We start from the raw sequence: 27688 nt of genomic DNA on the forward strand, positions 1-27688 counted from the left end.
TCACTGGCTCTGTGTCCTCCCGGTACAGGTCAGTGCTGGTCATACAGAGAGAGACCAAGGAGGGGGAGGGGGGGGTGTGAAGAGATTCTCTGCAGCTCTTATTATGTAACCGCAAGATGCAGCTGAGGAGGACTACAAGTCCCAACATACCGGGCTGTGTGGGCTTACAGTTCTCCTCTGCTGAGCATAGCAGCTTTGTATGCTTGGACTTGTAGTCCTCCATAGTGCAGCCTTGCATGCTGGGACTTGTAGGCCTCCTCTGTAATGCAGTGCAGCCTTGCTTGCTGGGACTTGTAGTCCTCTTCTGTAGCGCAGTGCAGCTCTGCATGCTGGGATTTTTTTCCAATATAAGACATACCCCGAAAGTAAGACATAGTGGGGCTTTTGGGGATAAAAAGAAAGTAAGACACTGTCTTACTTTCGGGGAAACACGGTAGCTCTACAGTTGGAATAGCAAATTGTCAATGTGTAATAGTTAGTTAGGCTTTCTAATGACTATGAAGTGTCAATAGTCAACTAGAGACCTCACTGCATTTAACCAATACAGCTAGGTGCATACAGTCATAGCCAAAAACCATTGGCACCCCTGAATTTGTCAAATAATGCACCACTTCTCCCAGAAAATTATTGCAATTATAAAGGTTTAGGAATTCTCCTGTTTATTTTGTTTGTATTGGTAGGACACAAAAAAAAGTGGAGAAACAAAAAGCCAAAATCTGGACACATTCCACGCAAAACTCCAAAAAAGGGGACTAGACCAAATTATTGGCACACTGAATTTAATATTTGGTAGCACATCCCTTAGAATAACTAACTGAAATCAATGGCTTCCTGTAACCAATGAGTTTTACACCTCTCTACTGGAATCTTGGAATACTCTTCTTTCGCTAGCTGCTCCAGGTCTCTCAGATTGGAAGGGTTCTTTTTCCCCAACTGCTGTTTCGATATCTCTCCACAGGCACTCTATGGGATTTAGATCTGGCCTCATTGCTGGCCAGTTCAGTATTATAAAAACGCTTTATCTTAAACCATTTCTGGGTGTTTGAGGTGAGCTTTGGGTCATTGTCCTGCTTTAAGAACCAACTTTCTGACACTGGGCCCTATATTGCACCCCAGAATTCTTCAGATTTCATAACGCCATGAACACGATCAAAGACATCCAATGCCTGAAGAAGCAAAGCAACCCCAAAAACATCACCGCCACCACGTTTGACTGAAGGAACTGTATTCTTTAAAAAGGCCTAATTTCTTTTTAATAAGTGGAATTATGAGTTTTACCAAAAAGCTGCATTTTTGTTTCATCTGTCCACAGCACACTCTCCCAAAAGGATTGTGGCTTCCTCAGGTAAGGAAGCCACAAGTCAACGTCCCAAAAAACACAACCCCCCCCCCCCCCCCCCCACACACACACACACTACAAGTTATTACAAGCTACATGCAATGGATGTGGTGTAAATCCAGCCTCAAACATGGGTAATAAGGCCTTTTTTACACCCAATGTGTTAAAGCAAAACTTCACCCAGTTCCTCTTTAACTTTTGGCACTTTTATTTTTTAGAGGGGCGGGGGGGGATGTTCTTTGGTTTTGCCAGGTTCCCACTTCTAGTCAGATCACCATGGCTATCCGAGTGGAAGTTAGTCTCCCCCTCTCCCACAGTCTTCTGGGACATGTCACAGAAAGCTGCGGGACTATTCACTAGGGCTGTTGAAAATAATCGTAGCATCAATGCATCATGATTCGACCATACCTGATGTGGCATCAATGCTACGACTGGAATAATAGATGTTTGGATGACGTCATCCTCACACAGCGTAATGCCCCACCTCCAAGACCGGACAGAACCAAAAGCCGCCAAAGAGCCGCAGGAGTAAGCCACGCCAGCTTTTCCCATCGACATCATGCCCTGCGTCGAGGAGCAACACTGTGTGCAGGTTGGCAGGGACCTGGAGCGCCGGTGGTTGGAGCTGCTGCTGATAAGAGTGGTGGCAGCGACTGGCTTGTGGAGCACCAAGCTCTGAGGAAGAGAGTGGAGCTATCGGTATTTAGTCCTGGAAGGGTTTGGGACGGCCACGGCATATCCAGCCAGGTGTGACGGATGAGGCAGAGCTGGAGAAGAGTGGTAGAGCCAGGTAAGGGGGTCGCGGGGAAGACACCAAGGGGACTGGAAGTGGTAAGGGGAGCTGACAAATACCCCACCACCCTCATCGGTCACCATATAATACGGTTTCATTATCACCATAGTGCTTCCCTGCTCAGTGTCACCATGGACCAATTTTCATCCTTCTCGACCAGCATCCACACAGTCTTCTGCTCTGCTCTGTTCTCCCCTCCCCCACCTCTACACAGTGAGCATGCAGATAGGGCAATAAAACAAAAAATGGTGTGCAGTGCTTTGCAGTGATAAATGTACAAAAGAGTCTTATTAAGTAGTGAACAAATATAGTCCTGAAATATATATATCTATATCTATCTATCTCTATTATATATATATATATATATATATATATATATATATATATATATATATAATAGAGATAGATAGATATAGATATAGATATATATATTTCAGGACTATATTTGTTCACTACTTAATAAGACTCTTTTGTACATTTATCACTGCAAAGCACTGCACACCATTTTTTGTTTTATTGCCCTATCTGCATGCTCACTGTGTAGAGGTAGAGGTGGGGAGGTGGTGGGGGGGAGGCGGAAGAGCAGAAGACTGTGTGGATGCTGGTCAAGAAGGATGGAAATTGGTCCGTGGTGACACTGGGCAAGGGAGCGCTATGGTAATGAAACAGTATTATATGGTGACAGGTTAGCGGTGAGGGGGGAAAGGTATTGGTCAGCTTGGATAGGACAGTCTGGCATCTCCCTTACCACGTCCAGCAGGTCTGCACAGTTTCTGACCATCTGCTGTAGTCATTTGGGGGCAGTCTGGATGTCCTCTGAGTTTTCTGCTGTGTTTAAGCTTGTACATGCAGGGAGTGTTTTTTTTTTAAAGAACAGATAAAAATTTGGACATCCATGGACCGGATAATCGTAATCTAATCGTGAGGCCAGTGAAGATGCGCACCCCTACTATTCACAAAGTGTAGCAAGACTCACGTATGCACAGTGGGAAACTGCAAGCAGTCACAAACGGATTCCCAAAGTAAAAATGCCGGCACCTAGACCCGAAGTGCTGGATCTTCGGACAGGTAAGTGTCCTATTAAAAGTCATCGGCTACAGTATTTTTCAGACTGAAGAACCACTTTAAGCTGTGGTAAATAAATGCAAGAACACAACATATAATATTGCTGTCTATGTGGCCAGTTCACACCAAAGCACTGCCTTGGTATTCGCTGGGAAAACATGTCCACAATCATTCCTAAAAAAGTTTTTTTTATTATATATAAATAAATCAGAGAAATCACATTCTGAAATGACAAATTCCTTTAACAGATTACCAAACTAAAATCTACTTAAATGTCCAGTAGACCTAATATAGCAACACATAACAAGCAGATGTCAAGAGTAGCGCAAGCCCTGCAGCGAACACTAGTCACAGCAAGAGAGCTATGGGAAACCGATATGGGCAGTAAAAGAAAACATGCATGTACTATGCGATTTTACAAGGGCACACAGACAATCAAATATTTCACATTCTTGTGATCCATGCAACCTATACACATTTAAGTTAGTGGAGAAAAATACACCTTTATATTGTAAGGATATAGGTTTTAGAATGTATGTATGTATGTATGTATGTATGTATGTATGTATGTATGTATGTATGTATGTATATATATATTATATAACACTATCAGTTCACTATAAGTTACCACATTTCCTTGCTGCCAACAACACTAACAGCCAGATATATAAAATATGCCTGAAAAGAAAGGTGTTGGTTTCTGTTGACAGCATGAACATTAATGTAATTTTCTACTATGCCCTAAAAAAAAAAAAAAATGACAGTTGGATCTGACTGGTTTCTAAGAAAAAATTTTTTATCTTTATTATGTGTCTCTTTTTTTTTTCCCCAGGGTAACAGTCATTAGCTGGCCGTACATGGTTGAATTTTAGAAGCATTCTCTTTTGAAAATCAGAACATTTGTGCGTTTTGTGATCCGATGGTGCCACCGTTTATTTCGAAATTTGACCAACCAAGCCATTCCACCTCATGTTGGTAGAGAAAATAATTTTCGTGGCTGGGAATCTTTTCTTTCCGGGAATTTTCTTTTCTTGCACATGCGCATTTCTTTTTCGATTACAATTCTCGCACTATTCTCCCATCATTGATTAGAAAATAGTTTGTTTTTCAAAAAATTTCCAACATATCCAATTACTCAAATTCGATGGCCACACGAAAATCAGCTGTTGCCCATTAATGGTGCCAAATTTGAATGAAAATTCTTCTTAGATAGAATTTTGTAAAGAAAATTCTTTCGAAGTTCAACCCATGTATGGCCTGCCTCAGCAAATCATTACGAAGATTATTCATTTCATTATGTTACGATCATAGGTGTGCACAGCCCATTTCATCAGGGTGTTCAACCCAAGCTCAAACCCACGTGAACATATGTGTAATAATATTATATATATATATATAATATTTTATTTATTTTTTTATTTTTATTTTTTTTATTATACACACACAGTGCATCAGGAAAGTATTCACAGCACTTCGCTTTTTACACATTGATATATTACAGCCTTATTCCAAAATAAATTAAATTCATTATTTTCCTCAAAAAATTCCACAATGGCCCTTAATGACAACCTGAAAGAAGTTTGTTTGAAATCTAGGCAAATTTATTAAAAAAAATAAATAAAAAAAAATAAAAAAATAAAAAACACACACACACACACACACACACACACACACACACACACGTACATAAGTATTCACAGCCTTTGCCCTGACAATCAAAATTGAGCTCAGGTGCATCATGTTTCCACTGATCATCCTTGAGATGTTTCTAAAACTTGGGGTGCACCAGTATACTCCAATGAGTCTGTGGACCTCCAAGACAGGATTGTATCAAAGCACAGTTCTGGGGAAAGGTACAGAAAAATGTGTGCAGCATTTAAGGTCCCAATGAGCACTGTGGCCTCCATCACCCAGAAGCGGAAAAAGTTTTGAACCACTGGGACCTAGACCAAACTGAGCGATCTTGGCTCTAGTCAGGGGGGGGGGGGGGGGGGGGTGAAGAGGAACCTGATGGTCACTCTCACAGGAGGTACAGCATTTCTCTGAGGATCAGGCCTGTATGGTAGAGTGGCCAGATGGAAGCCAGTTCTCAGTAAAAAGGCACATGACAGGCTGCCTGGAGTTTGCCAAAAAGAGCTATGGCTGTCATTAGAATCTTTAGCATCCAAAGCTTCCTGGTTTATCAGGTGCCCAGTCCCCTTGCTGTGTGCAGTGGTTCCTCCTGCTGCCTCTTACCTCACAACTGTCTCCTGTAGCGATTTGGTGGCAGCAGACACATCTGAAATACCTAGAAGTGTTGGATGCTGAAAATTTTGTGGGAGCCCTCCCCCGTCCAAGTGTCAGGGTCACTTCGAAAAAGGTAAGCGAACGTACGTACGTGTGTATATATATATATATATATATATATATATATATATATATATATATATATACACACACACACACACACACACACACACACACACACATACTCAAAAAATGCCGAATGAAAAATGCTGACAGTAGGGTTTTTGTGGTGGCTGGTAGTAGTGTTGTAGTAGCTTTTAGGTGCATTAGCATTTTTTACAGTACATGAAGAAGAGAAAAAAAAAAAACACACACCTCTACAAAACCATTTTTTTTCTGCTCCTAGACCCTGAAGCTCACAAAACGCTAATGGCCTAATGTAGTGTGCATGGACACAGCAATATTTAGCGTCTAGGAACAGAAACAAAAAAATACTTGGGGGGGGGGGAGTGTACATGGGGCCTTTAGGATATTGTAAAATAGGAGTCTTTTTTAATAGAAATACAGAAACATTTATATTTTGGAAAAAAGGACATAGTTATAACACATCATGAGTTTCAAGTAGACAGTTTATAAACAATGATGATTTAACAAAAAAACAAAAAAAAACAAAAAACACACACACACACACACACAGCACTTCGCTTTTGTTTAAAGCATGGGCACTCCATCATAAAATAAGTATGCACTTGTAAAAAGAGTCCTGGAAAGCACTTTATTGTGGGGAAAGGATGGCAATACCTTCACACTTTTATGCCAAGTAAGTAACTGTGTAGAAGTCACGGTCCACAGTAACAAGAATGCCTAGTACCCTTCAAAAGCTCAGCAGGGAGTTCCTTTCTGCCTGGACTGAAAAGGAACATTGCTGTCTACCACCACAACGCCCAGTGAAAGAGATCTTTACTTGCTAATTAGGTCTGTTGGAATACATCCACCGTGTTCCAGACTTATGGGGCAGATGGCCCCAATAAGCAGGTGGAGACCTGCAATAAAATGTCCAGGACCTATTTTTGAGATGGGTTACATCATAAGCAAAGAACACATTCCAAAAAAAAAAAAAAAAAACACACACACCACATACACGACAAGAGACAGGTGTCAGTTAAGCACAATATGGTTGTCAGATGTGCGTTATACAGTAAATATATGAAATATTATTGAATTGTTAAGCCATATGATCGCTTTTAACACTGGAATTTGAAAAACTGTCTTTTTGTTCACTCTATTCTGCCTCATCTCAACATAGCTTTAAATAAAACATTTCCTGGAACACTATTCATTCTAAACCTTGGGGCAAAAGAAATTGCATGCCATTGATTTTATTGAAAAGCTCTGTGGTCCTATCACAAGGAAAATCAAGGAAAATCACTTCACACTTCACCATAACAGGAGCTCTTTTAGGGACATGCCTCTGGAAAACGAATAGGCAGAAAAAAAAAAAAAAAAAGAAAAATAAAGAAAAAAAAAAGATATAGTAATATATTTAGAAAAAATAAAAATAAAACCCCACTAACACACTATTAAAAATTACATATATATATATATATATATATATATATATATATATATATACATATATATATCCATTGTGGTTAGTGGTTGTGCAGTTAAGTTTGGTGTGTAATATATATCTATATATATATATATCTCTTGGCCTATAACACTTAAAATCAGGGGAAAAATCATGGGTGTGTGTTATACGCCGATCCTTGCCGATTGTGAGTGTAGTGAGCTTCGCTGACATACACAAAGCAGAGTGTACTCGGCTAGGCTCGGCTCCTCTCACAGTCACGCCATTGGACCTGTGTTAGGTCCATCATAGGGGTGGGACAGAGAGGAGCCGAGCACACTCGGCTTTGTTTATGTCGGCGGCGCTCGCTCCACTCCTCTCGCAATCAGCGGAGATTGGCACAAATTTTAAATAGCCTGCAATGAGGCTGGGCAAGGCTGCAATGATGAACAAGGCTGCATCGATGGGCATTTAAATGTAAAGTTTTTTTTTCCCTTAAACTTCGCTCCTGAACTTGGGGTGTGTGTTATACACCGAGAGATTATATCTCTCCCTCTCCATCTCCCACATTCTCCAAATGCAAATACTTTACTGAATCTTCAAGTCATATAAATCAGCAGCCTGCTGATTTATATGACTTGATAACTTGAATATTCAGTAAAGTATTTGCTTTTGGAGAACGTGTCCCTTTGTTGTTTTTTTAACAGATATCGGTGGAAGACAGGAGCCCACCCCGACATCACTCCAGACTGAAACCAGTACTAAGAGAAGGCAGTAACCCACCCAAAGTATATTTTACATCTTTTCCTAATTTGGATAATAGTATTTTATGTTCAAGAAAATAAATTGCATGCGAGACGCATACCTGGGCACCAGTATCTTGAAATTCTTTACAGGCCTCTGGAAAAACGTCATATGCAACAACAGGATATCCATGTTTCACAAGATTTTTTGCCATTGGATTTCCCATGTTTCCAAGTCCTATAAACCCAACAGGCGTTTTGGAGGCCATTGACCTGCAAACTAAAAGAAAAAAAGAAAATAAATCAATCAACTGCACACAAATGAAAACACCATACCTCACAAATGGTTTGATATCTTGACCAGGAAAAGCATGCTTTAGTGAAAAAGCATGTTTGTGGAATGGAGGACAGGTAATATGTATATTGTTATATGGCTGGTTTAATTGTTTTAGTCATGTTCAGCCCATCACCCTGGTCACATAAGAGCATCGCACCACGGTACCCCCCCCCCCAATCAAAACTGCCACTTCTTCAAGCGGAACGGGGGACGAGCCCTTAAAGCAGAACTGTGCTCGATTACCTGCCAAAAGGTGAACTCCAGGTTTCCACCCCATGGAATATTATTTGAAAAACCTATACATACGTTTTACTTTTAGTCTTCTTCCCAGTCCAGTGACATTACTGCAGCTTTCTCGCCTTCTTCCGGTGGCAGGCATTGGGCTACACTCACATGAAGTATTGGGGAGTATGCCATTCATTTTTATGTATTGCAGCATGTTGCAATGCAGTATAGTGCACCGCAGCAGGCTGCTCTGCAAAAAAAATGCACCATCTCCATTTTGAGCACACACCACTGCAGTGCATTGGTGTGAATTGAACTAGTAGAACATAAAAAGGCAAAACTGTCCTGTTTAGCAAAGCCTTCCACTTATGGTGTGAATGAGCCCTAATACACTGCAATGACCTGATTCATGGAGGTCTTTGCTTCTGCTCAGAATATATTCAAAGTTTACCTAAAGGTTTGAGATTTTACCTTAAAGCGGTAATAAACTGTCTTTTTTTTTCCCCCCAATAACAAACATGCCTATACTTACCTGCTCTGTGCAAAGCTTTTGCATGCCTAAAGTTAAGGAATTCAAATCCCACAAAACACAGATACAAACTGTCACATTAAATCACATGTCACACATCAAAACAGAGCTAAGGAGATGAGAAAAGAATGTGTGACTGTAAAAGGCAAATGTCTTCAAGGCTACGTGTCTTGTACAGCGTTTGTGTACAAAGGTGAGAGATGAACATGCAAAAACCTAAAACGTTTCCATAAAGAACATTAACAGAAACATATGGACAGGCCTCTAAAGTGTATGTAAATCCAAATAATAAAACAGCTCTTATTTGCTTCTATTTAGCCTGTTAAATAAAAACAACATGTGACGACATCCATATAAATTGTGAACATGTGCTCCAGGTAATCAAGTGCAATTGTGCTCCAAACTTCTAGGTGCGTCACACACCCCTGCTGTGTCCCCACTCACCAAACCATATGGACCCCTCACCAGACGTGATTTCCGGTGTTCTAGTTCAAACAAAGTCACGTCCGGTTTCGGTGGAATGCAGCGCACGCTGGATGCAGCGTTTCCCGTTTTTCACTGCAATACCTCATGCAAGATTAATTCTATCAGTCTGCAAGCGACTAGAGACTTTGCACAATAAAGCATTTATATACAGTACTTCACTATCAGCCTTTTACTTTTTGGTGCCATATTCACTTTCTTATCACGAGCGGGGAAGCATTGTGGAAGATCCTTCTAGGACAAGGATATGCAATTAGCGGACCTCCAGCTGCTGCAAAACTACAAGTCCCATCATGCCTCTGCCTCTGGGTGTCATGCTTGTGGCTGTTGGCCCTTGTACACAAGGTCGGACATTCCGACAACCAAATCCGTCGGATTTTGTCCGAAACTGTTGCATACACACAGTCGGACAAAGCTGTCAGAAAATCCGATCGTACTTAACGTGATGACGTTATTTCGTAAGGACGGGACTACGTTCAGGCTACTAGCCAATAGCTTTGGTCTAGGAATTTGATCTGAGCATGTGTGGAACTTTGTCCGATCAGAATTCTCTACACATGATCGCACAAAGTCTGATCGGATCATGTTGTCGGAAAATTTTATAGCCCAGCTGGAAAACTTGGTCCGTCGTCCGATGGAGCCCACACACTGTCGGATTATCCGACAACATGGTCCTATCGGACAATGTCCATCGGAATGTCCGACCGTGTGTACAAGGGTTTAGAGTCTTGCTATGCCTCATTGGACTTGGAGTTCTGCAACAGCTGGGAGGTATGCGAATTGCATATCCCTGTTCTAGGATATGCCATTGATGGCCAACGCTCAAGCTTGATTGACTGCGTGACTGAAAATCTAGGGGCCCATACGTTTTGGTGAGTGGGGACACAGGAGGGGTGTATGAAGCAAGATTGCACAATTTATATGGACGTTGTCACATGTTACATTTAGTTTGTGAGCACTGTAATTCCTTTTACCTTTTATTTGTTCAAGTGTACAACAGCAGCAAACCACTATTATAGTCTAGTCTCTAGATGAAGATTAGACCACATTTAAAAAGCCATATATTTCGAAAAATTAGGTCATTCCAAATTAACATGTTAATGCTACTGCACAGCAAGCTGGCTGAATGCATGTTTAGTGGAGTCACGACTGCATTTTAGAAAATAAGAACATGCAGCATCTGAAAGCTTATGTAATTGCCTTTTTTTTTTTTTTAGCTAGGAAAAATATGGTACTGCATTAAAGATAATCAGTCATTGGATAAATAGGTAGCCTGCCAATACCGACCTCCATCTGAAAATGCTAGCTGCCCAGTATTTTAAAAGAGGTCATAGATGACAGCTCGCAAATTTCTTTCCAGATAAATTCCTTCAAAATCAATTACGGTATTTCTTACCTGCAAACTCATGATGGAAGTGCTAAATAACAGTTTGTATTTTTACCATGAACAGCTGTCATATGCACTCTATTGTTTCTAAATTTCTTGCATGCCTCTCTCTGCTTGGGTCATCTCCCTAATCACTTGACAGAGGTTACATTATTGATTAGTTGCATAGTAAGCAGGGGACTTGGGAAGCTGAGAAGTTTAAAGTAGAAGTAAAAAATCACCTTAACCACTTAAAGCGGTAGTAAACCCTCTTTTTTTTTTTTTTTTTTTTTTTACCACCTGCAAAGCAAAAGGCATAATGAGCTAGTATGCACCGCATACTAGCTTATTATGAAATACTTACCTTAGAACGAGACCCCGACATCTGGCCCGATCCACGACGAGGGAGCTGACATGCTTACTCAGCGTTTCTTCCGGATATCGCGGCTCCGGCGCTGTGAGTGGCCGGAGCCGCGATATCGTCACTCCCGCGCATGCGCAGGAGATTTCATCCCGGCCGGTCGGCCACTGCCGGATTTTCAGCTAAGAATCCCCCTTGTGCGCATGTGCCGCTGCAGTCAGTGGCGCATACTGAGGGGAATATCTCCTAAACCGTACAGGTTTAGGAGATATTTTTTTTACCTACAGGTAAGCCTTATTATAGGCTTTCCTGTAGGTAAAAGTGGGGAAAAAAAAAAGGAGTATACAACCACTTTAAGAACAGAGCCTCTGATATTGGTTGTTAAAAACTTTTTTTTTTGCTAGAAAATTTAGAACCCCTAAAAATTACTTTTTTCCTAACACCCAAGAGAATAAAATGGAGGTGGTTGCAATACTTTGTCACACCGTATTTGTGTAGCAGTCTTACAAGCACACTTTTTTTTTTTTTAAATACACTTTTTAGAATAAAAAAAAATAAAATAACAGTAAAAGTTAGTCCAATTTTTTTTTTTTTATATTGTCAAATATAATGTTACGCTGAGTAAATTGATATCCAACATGTCATGCTTCAAAATTGCTCCCGCCCGTGGAATGGTGACAAACTTTTACCCTTACAAATCTCCATAGGCGATGTTTAAAAAAAAATAAAAAAAATAAAAAAAAAATAAAAAAAAAAATTCTACAGGTTGCATGTTTTGAGTTACAGAGGAGGTCTAGGGCTATAATTATTGCTCTACCGATCACGGTGATACCCCAAACCCCATGTGTGGTTTGAACACCGCTTCCATATGTGGGCACTACTCACGTATTCGTTCGATTCTGCACGCAAGCTCGTCTGGACGAGGCGCGTTTAAAAACATAATAAATATATGTAAACATCCCTTGTAATAGAAAAGAACAGGACCTCTTAAATATGAGATCTAGGGTCAAAAAGACCCCAGATCTCACATTTACACTAAAATGCAATAGAAAAAAAATAAAATAAATAAATAAATAAATAAATAAATAAAAAGGCCCTTTAAGAGCTATGGAAGGAAACGACTTTTTGACGTCGCTTCTGCCCTGCATTGATTTAGAGATGGGTGGACACCATCTTCCCCTCACTCGTCTCCATGTCACACAAATAAGAAGATCCAATTGCCTCTGGTAAGCGGGAAAGGGCACAGGAACACGGCGGGAGGGGGGCCCCCTCTCCCGTCGCCGATAAAAGTGATCTTGTGGCAAATCCCCCACAGGGACCACTGTTCTCTTGAAGCGAACCTCCTGCTGAAAAGGATACTGGGGTTATGGCTAGCTGCTGCCATAAAAACAATATTCCTCTTCAAACTACCGACATATAATGACGGTGGGCAGTCCGGAAGTGGTTAATAAAAGTTCACTTCCCTTTAGATACATTCTTAGGTCCCATCACACCAGGTGCAGTGGCAGGTGGCTGGGCAATCCTACCCAGCACAGCCCAACCTCAAGAAGAGGCAAAATGCCTTATAACCCATAAGGCCAGTTCATCTTCTTGTGATAGTGTGCTGAAAAAAGTCCACCATGCAGAATGTCTTTTCAGCACTACGTGATCTATCACGTGGCTATGCTGAGGCTTTAGGGAGACCCTCAATAGCAGTGTAGCCACACTAAAGAAAAAAGCGTCCCTTATTAAATCTTGAATTTGATCTTCTGGTGGATAAATTACCCTCAAAAGAAAGATATGCAGCAATTCTTACAGCATTTAAAGTGATACTAGGAGGTATAATTTTTTTTTTTTTTTACATAAACATGTCATACTTACCTGCTCTGTGCAATGGTTTTGCACAGAGCAGCCACGATCCTCCTATTGTCGGGTCCCCCGCTGGTGCTCTGAGCTCCTCCCCCCTACTGAGAGCCGCCATAGTAAGCCGCTTGCTATAGGGGCACTTTTGCATGCTAGCTCCCAAGCCCACAGAACGGGGCTCAGCCCCATCCCCACTACCTCCTCACTGGCTGTAATTGACAATGCTGTGTCTCAGCCCATGAGGCAGAAGAGTGCTAGGAAAGCAGCTGTTCTCGTGCACAAATCGCTGGATTGAGACCGGACACAGGCAAGTATTAGGGAGGGTCTGGGGGAGGGGGGGGGGAGCTGCATACAGAGGGATTTTACCTTCATGCATAGAATGCATGAAGGTAAAAAAATAAAAATACAACTTTTAGAACCACTTTAAGTGTGGCCTAAAGATAACCAATTTTCCTAAATGGGTTCAGTAGCACTTTAAAAAGGACACTGTCATCGGAAATGCTAGTTGCTGCCCCAGAGCAGGCATGTGTTCAAGTGCGGTTAGCACACCTGACTTGCATGTTTTTTAAGGTAAGTGATCCAGAAAGCATTTTGGACACTGGATCAGAATAACCAACACTAGCAATTTTGGAATGAAAGCCCAACAATTGCAGCCTACATATTTTTTTTTTTTTTCCAGGGGTTTACGTCAATGATCGGAAACACAAAAACTCATACTCCATGGACAACTCTCCATCATTTCTTTTAACCTCCTATCAAGGCGGTCCTGTGAAATATGAGAGGTTTAATACAATGATAATTTTAGGTTACCTCACTCAGTAAGCACCAAGTTCCATTCACTATACTCTGAAAGGGTGATGGAGGAAAACAAACCTCATGACAGCCAAAAACACATTCTTGAGTACAAGTGTTAAGTCTGAATTCATAGTCCTGTAAGAAAGGTTAACCGGCAAATTAGCCAAATGAAACCTTTTAATTTGTTTAGTGGTCCGTTTCCCCTCTGATTTGTTGATGTTGTTAATCTGGCTTATACTGTGCTACATTAAATTTAACAGACAAAAAAAAAAGTTTAGAGAACAAATGTTCTGCCAAGTGTCTGAATGTAACTAAAAGCATTAAAAGGCTTAAGAAAAAGGTAAAAGAATTCCACATAATAAGAGATCAATTTGACTACAAATATATATTACAGCTGTCCAGATTGCTTGGCTGCCATTTTTATACCATTTGAATTTGCACTTCAAGTCCATTTTCGGGACATGCTTTCAGAGGTCTGCCACCTTCTTGAACTAATTAAAAAAGGTTAAACCTCTGAAAGCTGCACAGCTCAGACCAAGAAGAAGGGGGTAGACAACATCTGAAAGTTGTACAGCTCAGACCAAGAAGAAGGGGGTAGACAACATCTGAAAGTTGTACAGCTCAGACCAAGAAGAAGAAGGGGGTAGACATCTGAAAGCTGCACAGCTCAGACCAAGAAGAAGAAGGGGGTAGACATCTGAAAGCTGCACAGCTCAGACCAAGAAGAAGAAGGGGGTAGACATCTGAAAGCTGCACAGCTCAGACCAAGAAGAAGAAGGGGGTAGACATCTGAAAGCTGCACAGCTCAGACCAAGAAGAAGAAGGGGGTAGACATCTGAAAGTTGTACAGCTCAGACCAAGAAGAAGAAGGGGGTAGACATCTGAAAGTTGTACAGCTCAGACCAAGAAGAAGAAGGGGGTAGACATCTGAAAGCTGCACAGCTCAGACCAAGAAGAAGAAGGGGGTAGACATCTGAAAGCTGCACAGCTCAGACCAAGAAGAAGGGGGTAGACATCTGAAAGTTGTACAGCTCAGACCAAGAAGGGGGGTAGAAATCTGAAAGCTGCACAGCTCAGACCAAGAAGGGGGTAGACATTAGAGGTCGACCGATATATCGGCCGGCCGATATATCGGCCGATATTTGCCGTTTTTTAAATAATCGGCATCGGCCGATTGTGTTGATAAAAAGCCGATTCTACAGTGGGACTTTGAAATGACTTCTGTAGAAGTCAGTGTAAGTTGCCTGAGTCGTCATAGCAACACTTTCCTCCTCTCTGGGCAGACTGCCAAGAAAAGAACTAAATGATACAATGTTTACACTTCTGAATGAATGAAGTCATCTCTGTGTGTAGAAGTTCTCAGTTTAACCATTTAAAGACTAAATCTTTTCTGACACTTGTTGCTTACAAGTAAAAATCCTGTATTTTCTGCCAGAAAATCACTTAGACCCCCCAAAAATTATATATATTTTTTTAGCAGAGATCCTAGGGAATAAAATAGCGGTTGTTGCAATATTTTATGTCACACGGCATTTGCACAGAGGTCTTTCAAATGCATTTTTTTTGGAAAAAAAATACACCATTTAAAAAATAAAAATAAAATAAAAACAGTAAAGTTAGCCCATTTTTATTTATTTTTTTTGTCCAAAAGTTTTGACTACCCGTTTTTATTTAATATATAGTTTTTTTGTTTTTTTTAATCTAGATCATACATACAAGTAAACTGATTGGAGGTTTGTTTTGTTTAATAAATGTTTAAAGCGGGAGTCCGCCGGGACTCCACGTTTTTTTTTTTTTTTTTTTTTTTTTTTTAAAAGCCAGCAGCTACAAATACTGCAGCTGCTGACTTTTAAAATAGTGACACTTACCTGTCCAGCGCGCCCACGATGTCGGCACCCGAAGCCGATCTCTAGATCGACACTCGAATGCTGCCGCCGCCATCTTGGGTATGGGAATCAGGAAATGAAGCCTTTCGGCTTAATTTCCCGGTTCCCTACTGCGCATGCGCGAGCCGCGCTGCGCAATGAGGACGGTCCCCGCTGCCTCTGGGATCTGTGTGTTTCCCAGCAGGCAGCGGGGCACTTGCGGAAGGGGGCGGACACTTGCGGAGAGGGGCGTAATGTACGCCCCTTTCCGCAGAGAGCTAGCCCGGAAGTGGGTGCAGTTACCTGGATTATCCAGGTAACTGCACCCCCCTCCCCCCTGAAAGGTGCCAATTGTGGCGCCGGAGGGGGGGAGGAATCCGATGAGCGGAAGGTCCATTTTAGGGTGGACCTCCGCTTTAAGTGTAAGAAATTTTCTGCATCACTTATGAAGACTGCTTTCACACTGGAGCGGGCAGACGTTGATGGTAAAACGCAAGTTTTAGCGGCTCTTTACCATCATTTTAGCGGTGCTATTTGGCTGCTAGTGGGGCACATATAACCCAGCTAGCGGCCAAGGAAGAGGTTAAATGCGCCCATGAAGCACCGCTGCCAAATCGCATTGCATGCGCTTCGGCAGTGGTGCCCATTCATATCAATGGGCAGGAGTGGTGGAGGAGCGGTATACACCACTCCAAACGTGCTGCTTGCAGGACTTTTTTTTTTAAGATCCTGCCAGCGCATTGCCTCAGTGTGAAAGCACTCTGTCTTTCACACAGACTGCAGGGGAGCCATTTTGCAGGCACTTTACAGGCGCTATTTTTAGCCCAAAAGCGCCTTAAAAAACGCCCCAGTGGGAAAGGTGTATTAGATCAAGGGGGATTAAAAATAAATAAATAAAATAAAATCGGCCTAACATATCGGCCCAAAAAAAAAATCGGCATCATATATCGGCTATCGGCCGCCATGATTTCTAAATCGGCATCGGCCAGAGAAAAACCCATATCAGTCGACCTCTAGTAGACATCTGAAAGTTGTACAGCTCAGACCAAGAAGGGGGGTAGACATCTGAAAGTTGTACAGCTCAGACCAAGAAAAAGGGGGGTAGAAATCTGAAAGCTGCACAGCTAAGACCAAGAAGAAGGGGGTAGAAATCTGAAAGCTGCACAGCTAAGACCAAGAAGAAGGGGGTAGAAATCTGAAAGCTGCACAGCTAAGACCAAGAAGAAGGGAGTAGAAATCTGAAAGCTGCACAGCTAAGACCAAGAAGAAGGGAGTAGAAATCTGAAAGCTGCACAGCTAAGACCAAGAAGAAGGGGGTAGAAATCTGAAAGCTGCACAGCTAAGACCAAGAAGAAGGGGGTAGAAATCTGAAAGCTGCACAGCTAAGACCAAGAAGAAGGGGGTAGACATCTGAAAGCTGCACAGCTAAGACCAAGAAGAAGGGGGTAGACATCTGAAAGTTGTACAGCTAAGACCAAGAAGAAGGGGGTAGACATCTGAAAGTTGTACAGCTCAGGCCAAGAAGAAGGTGGTAGACATCTGAAAGCTGCACAGCTCAGACCAAGAAGAAGGGGGTAGAAATCTGAAAGCTGCACAGCTAAGACCAAGAAGAAGGGGGTAGACATCTGAAAGTTGTACAGCTAAGACCAAGAAGAAGGGGGTAGACATCTGAAAGTTGTACAGCTCAGGCCAAGAAGAAGGTGGTAGACATCTGAAAGCTGCACAGCTCAGACCAACAAGATGGGGGGTAGACATCTGAAAGCTGTACAGCTCAGACCAAGACAAACGCAGTAGATCTCCAAACACTTGCCTTGGAAAATATAACTCTAGAATCGCGTGCAGTATTCAATGGTGCTGTTACAAGCACACTAATCTGGTCATACTCACCTTTTCAATGCCCTTGAAATACTTTCTAGAAAGCCAAACAGGGAGCAGCGATCATGTACTATACTAGATAAAATGGAAAGAATCTATCAGGTAAAGACTTCATCAAGTTATATGATCCCATCATTACTAGAGAAATCAAACAGCATTTAAACAGAACATGTCAGACACTTTAAATGTCTCATGTTACAGCAGACAACACAAGCCTTAGGTGCCAGTTAAACAACCTATGCCCTTGTTATCCTGAAATCACGGGGGGGGGGGGGGGGGGGGCAGATTGGTTTCTATGCAGAGCTGCACCAGATTTTGCACTATCCAGTTTTATTAAATCAACTCCCATGCATTACTAAAGAAGTCCATATAGAGGGTGCCGGGATGGGCACATTAACGCTAAAAAACACACCTGCAAAGCACCCTGAAAGAGCCGCTGTCTCTCCAAGGTGAAAGCCCTGGGGGCTTTCATACTGGAGCGGTGTGCTGGCAGGACGCTAAAAAAAAAGTCCTGCTAGCAGCAACTTTGGAGTGGTGAAGGAGCGGTGTATATACTGCTCCTTCACCGCTCTTGCCCATTAAAATCAATGCTATATCGCCAGCATAGCGCTGCTGCAGCAGCACTTTGCGGTGGTTTTAACCCTTTCTTGGCCGCTAGCGGGGGTAAAAGTGCCCCGCTAGTGGCCGAAAAGCACCGCAAAATTGACGTTAAAGCACCGCTAAAAATAGCACACTTTAGGTAATAACTTTCCTGCTTTGGGACTAGGCGCTGTCCTTGGAGATGAGCCCCCCACAAAGCCCCCCTGTACAAAGAGGACTCTTGGTGGTGTGCAGGGGCTCTTTCAATGGATAGGGGGGTTGATAGGTGGGTGGGGCATAGCACCAAAGTCAGAAACAAAACCAAACCATGATAGGCCAAATGGACAGGCTAATAAAAGTAATAGAAAGCATCAATTCATGACAGGGATTAAGCAAGACTTTAAACAGCTTAAATTTACTAACAAATTACTTACATAAGTAATTACAAATATTAGGGCTCCTACCAAAGTGAAAACAAAAAGGGCTGTGCATATTTAACAACTTGTTAAAAAAAAAAAAAAAAAAACACCCCACAATAATCCCCTCTGGCTGATGTACAGAACAAGGATTTTAACAAACTTTGTTGCAGATTCCCACCTTTTGTTATTGTGAAGAAACATCTACTTGTCAGTGTCCAGGTGCAAAATGAATGTGCATTGGAGTAATTTTATTATCAAATCAGCTGCTGCAATTACAGGGTTTGAATGAGGAAAGTGGCAAGGTCTGCATCCCTTTAGACCCAATTTCCCTTTCAGAGTATCTCACCAAAAATTATGTTTTTTGTTGCAGGGGATGCCCAAAAAATAAAATCAGACATCTTAGTGCAGACTTTTTGGAAAATCAGGGAGGCAAATTAGACAAGAAGGAAATGACCACAGTCTGTGTACAAAATGCCTCCAGGTAGCCATAAGGCATTATATTTTACATAAAGTTACAGCGCTACAGACTGAAAAGCAAAAGTAATGTCTAATAACACTCATTTACAATAATTTGTGTATAAATTGCATATCTTATATTAATGTTTATATCCCCACGAAAGGGGAATTACACTTTAAAGATACTGACCCGAAAAAACGTATTGGCTTATCAAGTGACAGGGTCTTCTAATGTGCCTCATTGAATAGAGAAGTAAGACCCCTTCGACAATGAGGCACTTGAAAACTGTCCATAAAACATTTGGTGCTTTTGGAGCGCTAACTGGGCGCTTTTTTTTTTTTTACAGTCACATGACTCAAAAGAACAATTTTTCTGAGCTTTTGAAGTGCTTCATATTTATTTCAATGGACGGGGCATTTTTGCTCCAAACGTGCTGCTTGCAGGACTTTTTTCACCGCCCCACCAGCACACCGCCCCAGTGTGAAAGGATCCATTGACATTAATGGGAAGCAAAATTTCAGGAGCTTTTCAAGCTCTTTTTTTTAGCGTGAAAGTGCCTGAAAAGCACTTCAGTGTGAAAGGGGTCCAGGATAACAGATGACAACCTTAGAAATAGTTGAGCGACTTGGTTTTTTTTTTTTTTTTTTTTTTATCTGGAACAGTTTCAAGCAAAATGGCTGTAGACCAGTAGACATCTCTCTAAAGCCTCATACAGACACACACACAATAGGACTTTGTACAAACTTTCCCTTGGATTTTTGTACAAGGGGCGTTGGCCCTGAACTTATATTGCATACACACAGCAGGACTTTTTCAGCCAACTTTCACCAAATCATGTGGTTTTTCTGCTCTTTACTGCCACCTTTGGTCAACTTCTGTATTGTTGTCTGATCTTTAGGATTGGTTCTGAGCATGCATGTTTGTGCTTTGTACAAAAGTCCTATGGTTTTCTGTACACACAATCAGACTTTGCTCCATCGGACTTTTGTTGCCAGAAAGTTTGTCCGTTAAAGGCCCATACACACGATCAGACTTTTTGACAACAAACATGCAAATTAGCTGTTTTGGAGTAACAGCTGACCGTGTGTACGCTCCATCGGACAAACTTTTTTGGTTTTCATCAGACTTTTGTTGGCTGTGCGAACGGACAAACTTTCTGGCAACAAAAGTCAGATGGAGCAAAGTCTGATCGTGTGTACAGAAAACCACAGGACTTTTGTACAAAGTACAAACAGGCATGCTCAGAACCAATCCAAAAGATCAGACAATACAGAAGTTAACCAAAGGTGGCGGTAAAGAGCAGAAAAAACACATGATTTGGTTAAAGTTGGCTGAAAAAGTCCTGCTATGTGTATGCAATACAAGTTCAGGGCCAACGCCCTTTGTACAAAAATCCAAGGGAAAGTTTGTACAAAGTCCTATCGTGTGTATGAGGCTTTAGAATGATGGGGGGGGGGGGGGGGTAACTTGACATCCCTGAAGGACTCAGAGTTGATTTGCGATCTAAAGCCCCATACACACTATCAGATTTTCTGCTGATTTTTGTTTTCAGGTTTACCAAAACCATGTAGTGCAAGGGCCTGCCTGATTGCATACAAATTGAAACTCCTAAGGTTTGACCTCATATAATATGATTCTGGTAGATCTGAAGGGGGAAAAAAAAAAAAAGTGTGTATGGAGCTTAAGAAACTGCTTGGACAGTGAATGCTTTGTTCCCTTTAGTCCATAAAAATGGGAACAGCTGGCTATCAGTCACAATGTTCCCAGTTTGCTACAAAATGTATATCTAATAAAGGATTGCTTTTTTTTTTTATATATTCTTTATTTTTCATCTTTATACATATCAAATTTATAAAAGCATTAATACAATTTATTAAGAGGTCTTCTTTCACCACTTCTTCCTACACAATCCAATCCAATTCAATAACCCTCTCCCTCCCCTTCCTCGGCCCTGGGGCAAACAAAAACGTAAAAAAAAAAAAAAGGGGGGGGGGGGGAGGGGGAGGTATGCCCCTCTATCTCCCCCTTCTCATTCGCCTCCCTCTCTGTCCCCTTATCCCAAGTGTTGCACGACAGTCCCCCCTCTCCAAGAATGTCACATGTGACATTCTAATAAGGATTGCTTCCACGAACAGCTCTTTAAATCCTGAATATCAATGTCCTAAAACCATTGCATAGCATACTTTTTTCTGACCATGTATGACCACCTTTACCAAGATGGATCCTTCTAGGGGTTGCATTTTAGATAAAAAGAAAAAAACAGGAAAGTGGTAACTCAGACAAAGATTATAGAACAAGGCGAGGACCTTTCTGGCTGTTTATTTCCCTCTTGGGAAGATGTACCCTCACATCCTATATGGTCACCAACATTGAAAGGGAAAAGGATCTCCCTGCCAAGGTGACAGACAGAAATAAAAACAGTAGTTTTAAACATACTCCACTTATAGAAATAAAATTTTGACCTTTGATACATTTAACCACTTCAGCCCCGGACCAATTGTCAGCCTAAGGACCAGAGGACTTTTTACAATTTCGTACTGCACTGCTTTAACTGGTAAATTGCGCGGTCACGCAATGTTGTACCCAAACAAAATTTGTGTCCTTTTCTTCCCACAAATAGAGATTTCTATGGATGGTATTTGATTGCCTCTGTGATTTCTATTTTTTACGATATAAAAATGTATAAAATATATATTTATATATTTTTTTTTTCTAATTTGTGATAAAAGAAAAATGAATAAACTACATTTTAGTCATACGTTTAGGCCAAAATATATTCAGCCACGTCTTCAGTAAAAAAAAAAAAAAAAAATTCAATAAGCGTATATTTATTGGTTTGCGCAAAAGTTATAGCGTCTACAAACTAGAGTACATTTTCTGGAATTTACGCAGCTTTTAATTTATGACTGCCTATCTCATTTCTTGAGGTGCTAAATTGGCAGGGTAGTACAACCCCCCCCCCCCCCCCCCAAATGACCCCATTTTGTAAACTAGGCACCCCAAGGAAATTGCTGAGGGGCATGTTGAGCCCATTGAATATTCTTTTTTGTCCCAAGTGATTGAATAATGACACACACACAAAAAAAAAAAAAAAAAAAAAAAGTTTACAAAAAGTTGTCACTAAATGATATATTGCTCACACATGCCATAGTTATATGTGGAATTGCACCCCAAAACATATTCTGCTGCTTCTCCTGAGTACAGGGATACCACATATGTGGGACTTTTTGGGAGTCTAGCCGCGTACAGGACCCCGAAAACCAAGCACCGCCTTCAGGATTTAAATATAAAACGCTACCAAAAAAAAAAAAAAAGCTGTTAGTGATCGCAGGGATCAGGTCTGACTCTGCGATCGCTGCAGTTATGTGTTTAGTGTTTTGTAAGTGACAGTGATCGATCGATACTGCACTTGGGTGGGCTGGGCGGAGGGGCAAAACGCAGGTGATAGCAGGTATCTGGGCTGATCCCGCTAACAATGCATTTTTTTGGAACCCTAAATTGCTGGGGACGCTAGTATATATCTGATCAGATCAAATATTGATCTGTTCAGATACTATATCACTACGGGAGGTGTATGCTTTGTGTGTGGGTGTTCGCAGTACTGGCACTAACCTAGCACTGCCTGGGGCGATGCAGACCCTGACCCTGACCCTAAAACCTAATTGATATCACCCGCCGGGTGATCAGGGGGTTAAACCTTTATTGGGTAATAAATGGTGGGTGCCCTGATGCTATAAAAAGCAAACTAACTAACTAGAGTCACCCGTAACACTTATACGGTGATCACTGGTGAAAAGGGTTAACTCTAGGGGCAATCAGGGGGTTAAAATCTTTATTAGGTAGTGTATGGGGGTACCCAACGCTATAAAAACCTGGTGGCGAACATAAAAAATAACTAGCTACCTAGCGGCACCAGTGACACCAATGCAGCGATCAGAAAAACGATTAATTAGTGACACTGGCAAAAGGGGGTGAAAGGGTTAACTCTAGGGGCAATCAGGGGGTTAAACCTTTATGGTGGGGGGGTAGGGGGCTATCCTGGGGACATGCAAGAAAAATAAAAAAACAGCATTTTAGCTTGCACATGATTGGATGATAAAATTAGCAGAGCTTCGACTCATTTCAGATACTCCCCTTAGATTTAGAGCAACTGCACTTTCAAGTTCACTTGCAGTGCAAAGTGGATTTGCCTTTCGTAAATAACGCCCAATAAATGTAATTTTTCATATGCAATGCATTATATAATACTGCAAATTTCCTGTGGGGTACTGGGGGGGTCCTCTTCAAAGTGGACTGAGGGCTAGGTCCTTCATGGGGAAATGAGAGCAAATATATGATGGAAAAGATCCTTGCTATATAATATAAAATAACACACACACACACACACACACACACGTTTAGAAGCTGCATGGATGTTTAATTACTACTGACTGGGGCCTCTGGACAGCATATGCTATTTTCTAGAAAAGGTGAACTTCAAACTTTAAAGCCTATCCCTGGGGAAAGGAAAATTCCCCCATTGCAGTGGAGCTGCCCTGCAACAGTTAAAATATAAAACTGTAGGATAGAGATTGAAAAAAAATCTCTCTCTCTCTCCCTCCCCTTTTTTTAAATTATGGATACATTAAAGAGGGATTCCAACACCTGTCAGTTTTTATTGCTGTCTATGCCCCTATTCACCCTCACTATTTGTCTTTTTTACCATGATAATGAAAGTAAAAGAAAAAAAAAAATAATAATAACAACAACAACAACAACACATTTTGGGTTGTCCCAGGAACAAGGAGAGTGGGGAAATTTCCCAATGAGGACAGTCATTCTAGGGATTGCTGCACTTTAGAGGCATTTTCTCTCACTTCCTGGTTTGGCTGTGGGACAGGAAGAAAAACCTCCCCAGTGGGACACAAATGACAAAAATAAAACCTTACAGGGCTTATAATCCCTTCCTTACTCCATCCAAAAAAAAAAGGAGTTGCCTTTAGTTCTACTTTAAATGCTCATTTAGGTCTAGTGCAGTGATAGTGAACCTTGGCACCCCAGAGGTTTTGGAACTACAGAGCATCATGGGAAATGTAGTTCCAAAACATCTGGGGTGCCAAGGTTCACCATCACTGGTCTAGTGGGTACAAGAAAAGCAGTTTTACCTACCCCATTCTCTTCTCTTCTACATGCCAGCAATGGACGGCCCTTCAGTGTCTAACGTAGGGCTACTGAACTTGATGTCACAGAACTGGCGGCTGCCACGACATGGGGGAGAAGTCGAGGGGACCGGTCGTACAGCCTGAGCCAAGAATCAGGTAAGTAAAAGTGCTTTCTTGAGGGCCCCCCCCCCCCCCAACCTAAATGAACACAGAACCCTTGCAGGGCAGGGGCAGCCCCCCATGTGATGGAGCACGTTTCCTTTCCCCGGAGTTCAACTTTAATGAATGGTGATGGATAACATGGTTTTCTATGTCACGGCATATAACCTACTAACTACATGATGTCACAGTGCCCTCCATTGTGTCATTTCCAGTATGAAAACTTTATGTATAATAACAAAAGCTGACAATGATAAACATATAATGATGCTAAACCTCACCCTGCCAGCTGGGTATAGCAGGGAGTAAAAGAATGTCAGATGAGGGAATCTGGAGAAATACTAGACAGGTTATTGCTCATAAATCTCATTGTTTTCTCTCCAATAAACCTTCACTATCAGCATTCCTTTTATATGTACATTGAGGGGCGCCAGGTATCCCCCGTAACAATACAACGGTCCCTGCACAGGCTGAGGCTTACCCACTGCAAAGCGTGCATGCCTGCTGACAGAGCTGTGCAAAGCACTGCAAGACTTCCTTAACAGGGCTGCCATGCTTCTTCCCTGCTGACCTCCACTTCTTAGAATCCTTGTTTAGTCGCCCTCTGTGACGTACCAAGGGACTGACAGCTCATGCAGCCAATAGCTGCCAAGGTTTTCGATAGCACGGCCAATGAACGGAGAGAAAACACCACGCCCCCCCACACGCCTCTGGCTGCAGAATGACTGAGGAGCTTCCCAGCTGCTTGCTGCGCTCTATTGGCTGAGACGGGAAGAAGAGATGCTGTGATTGGCTGGTGAAGCTGTTCTGCCAGTTTGTAGTTATATATATATTCTACATTGATTATAGTAAATGGGACAGTGAATGAGAAATCCCGGCATTCCTGTGCAGCAGGCTGGCTTTCTGCCATTCATGAAATGGGAGAAACTCCGCGCTTATAAATAAAGCAAGGGTTGCAGCTTCCCCTAATGGACTCCCCTAAAGGGCTATAATGATAAAAAGAATAGATGTCTATTAGATGTCTGACATCTGTCAAATACAGATCCTGCTTCATCACATATACATGACAATCGCTCTGTACAATCTACCTACAACTATGCAGTGCAAGAGCCTGCCTGATTGGATACAAATTCATTGGATAGATTATGTACTGTAGGTCTTTGTAAAGGGTTTCCACCTTTTCTTCAAGTCAAACCCGAACACTTTAGCAGCGCACAGCAATTTTTATTGCTACTAAATAACATTTCTGATCATATGAAGTTAATAACAAGAGTCCCCCTTTACATCAGGGTCCACAGAGCTCCTCTTTTACATTTGAACTTGCAGAGTAAGGGGGGGCTCTGCAGACTCTAATGTAAGGGAGAACTCTGGGGACTCTAACATAAGGAATACTCTGAGAACCCTGATTTAAGGGAGAACCAGGGGCGGATCCAGAGCCTAGTCTTGGGAGGGGTACTGCCGGAAAATGTTGCAGGCAATTTGTCGGGGCAATGGCTGGTGTTGGCGCTTCAATCATCACAGCGCCATGGTTGATATGGTGTCCGGATGATTGAAACGTATTATTTCTATTATTACATTTTAATATAAAATTAAATAGTTCAACTCACCATCAGAATCAGTAGGAGCCCTGAGTGTGTCACTTGCCACGTCGCCTGCCACCAGATGCAGCATGTCACTTGGCACTGTAGTGTCATATTTTGCTCCCCATCGTAGAATGCTCCGGAAGTGACGTTGCGGCCAGAAATTTAGCACTGCGCATGCACGTTGCGTTCCAAACACTTGCGGCATGGGTTCCAAAGGATTTGCGGCAATGCAGACCACTGAAACCATCAGATAATTCCCTCCCCGAATCCACATAGGGGAGGTAATCCCCTCCCCGGTTACCCGCTCTCTCTCCCCTGCTCTCCACTCTGTCTAAAGTTTAAGGTCACTTCCGTGACATTATCTGACGGTTTCACTGAACTGCATTGCCGCAAATCCTTTGGAACGCATTCCGCAAGTGTTTGGAACGCATCGTGCATGCGCAGTGAGAAATTTCTGGCTGCAACGTCACTTCCGGGGCATTCTACGATGGGGAGCAAAATATGACACTACACCACGTCACCTGCCACCAGATGCAGGGTGTCACTTGCCACCATTGGCTGCCACCAAATGCAGATTGTCACTTGCCATGTCACTTGCCACATCCCCTGCCACTAGATGTGGATGGTCACTTGCCAACGTCGCCTGCCACAATATGCAGATTGTCACAAAGTGATGTTGCATTGCGGCTATCTTGGTACACCCCCACTTGTCTGCAGTAAGCCTAGAGTTAGATGTCGGCAAGCAGACATCTTTATACACCCACCGGAGTCTTGCTTTTCACAGTTATTTTTAACAGTAAACTCAGTTTATTTAGTGAAATATAAGTTCAGTTTACTTTTAAAAATACCTATGAAAAGCAAAATGGGTGTATAAAGATGTCCGCTTGCCAACTTATAACACTAGGCTTACTGTGGACGAGTGCGGGAGTACCAAGATGGCCGCAACGCAACGTCCCTTCAGTCACATATTCACATGGGTAGCGGCTTCCTGCCGGCTTGCTCAGTCACACGCTAGCCCGCCGGCATGATTGCCTGTCCGCTCGCTCACCCGCCGGCTCACCCGCTCATTATTTTCTCGGGGTTGAGCAATTGCCCTGTTGCCTCCCCCCCCCGGATCCGCCCCTGGGGGGGAACACTGAGAGCTCTGATGTACAAAGAGGACTCTGATGTAGGGGGAATACCACGGCTGCTGGCATAAAGGGGAACTCTGATGTAAGGGGTGCTCTGAGAACCTTGATTTGCCTTAGTGTACTCACTCAGAGGCAGGAGAGAGAAGGGGGGAGACTTCAGTCACAGACAGGGATGGATGGTGAGCTCACTCACCCCTTGGCAGTCAGCAGCACCCCCTCATATAGATGTATCTGAGGTTGCTGGACTTCAAATTTCCAGCTTCCACTTTCCTTTTCTGAGGCACAACGCCATGGATTGGAGTGTGGGCAGACACAGAGTGGTAGGAGTGGGAGGTACAGATCGAGGCCTCTCTCCTCTCCCATCTGTATGTGTTTGGGGGGGGGGTTATTAGTGCTGGCTTTAGGGGCTGTGAAAGAGTAACAGACACCCTCAGCTGAGACAACCGCTGCCAGCAATCCTGGGCCCATGAATCCAAACCCGAACTGTCCGGGTGAACCCTGGACAGATGGCAACCCTATCTTCATATTGCATAGTGAGGTTGATTTACCAAAATAGTAGAATGCAAACTCTGGTGCAGCTCTGTGTAGAGACCAATCAGCTTCCATTTTTTTTATTTTTATTAAAGGGTAAGTTCACCTTTACAGAAAAATCTGTTAGGTGAACTTACACAGGGCCCCCCCCCCCAAGTTCCGCTGACCTGCAGCGCAGATCTCCCGTTCTGAGACCTGCTATAGCTGTGCTTCTTGATTATCAGTGCAGCTTCAACAGTGCCCAGCAGTCATGCGTGTCAGTGCCCAGCAATCAT

The 27688-nt window shown here is 42.4% G+C and overlaps 1 protein-coding gene across 1 annotated transcript in view; it reads right to left on the bottom strand.

Moving 5' to 3' along the window:
* The window catches only part of HIBADH (3-hydroxyisobutyrate dehydrogenase), a 213622-nt gene extending 188819 nt beyond the window's left edge, over positions 1 to 24803 (bottom strand). Inside the window, exons 1-2 of the mRNA XM_077491347.1 lie at positions 24651 to 24803; positions 7859 to 8016 (exon numbers count right to left, since the gene is read on the bottom strand). Of these exons, the coding sequence (XP_077347473.1) occupies positions 7859 to 8016; positions 24651 to 24723 (231 nt within the window). The 5' untranslated portion in view covers positions 24724 to 24803. The remainder of the gene's footprint in view (positions 1 to 7858; positions 8017 to 24650) is intronic.
* Between the last annotated feature and the right edge of the window lie 2885 nt (positions 24804 to 27688).

The sequence above is a fragment of the Lithobates pipiens genome, unplaced genomic scaffold (assembly GCF_037356315.1).
Source record: "Lithobates pipiens isolate NorthernLeopardFrog02 unplaced genomic scaffold, aLitPip1_a1.2 Scaffold_19, whole genome shotgun sequence".
Lineage (NCBI taxonomy): Eukaryota > Metazoa > Chordata > Amphibia > Anura > Ranidae > Lithobates > Lithobates pipiens.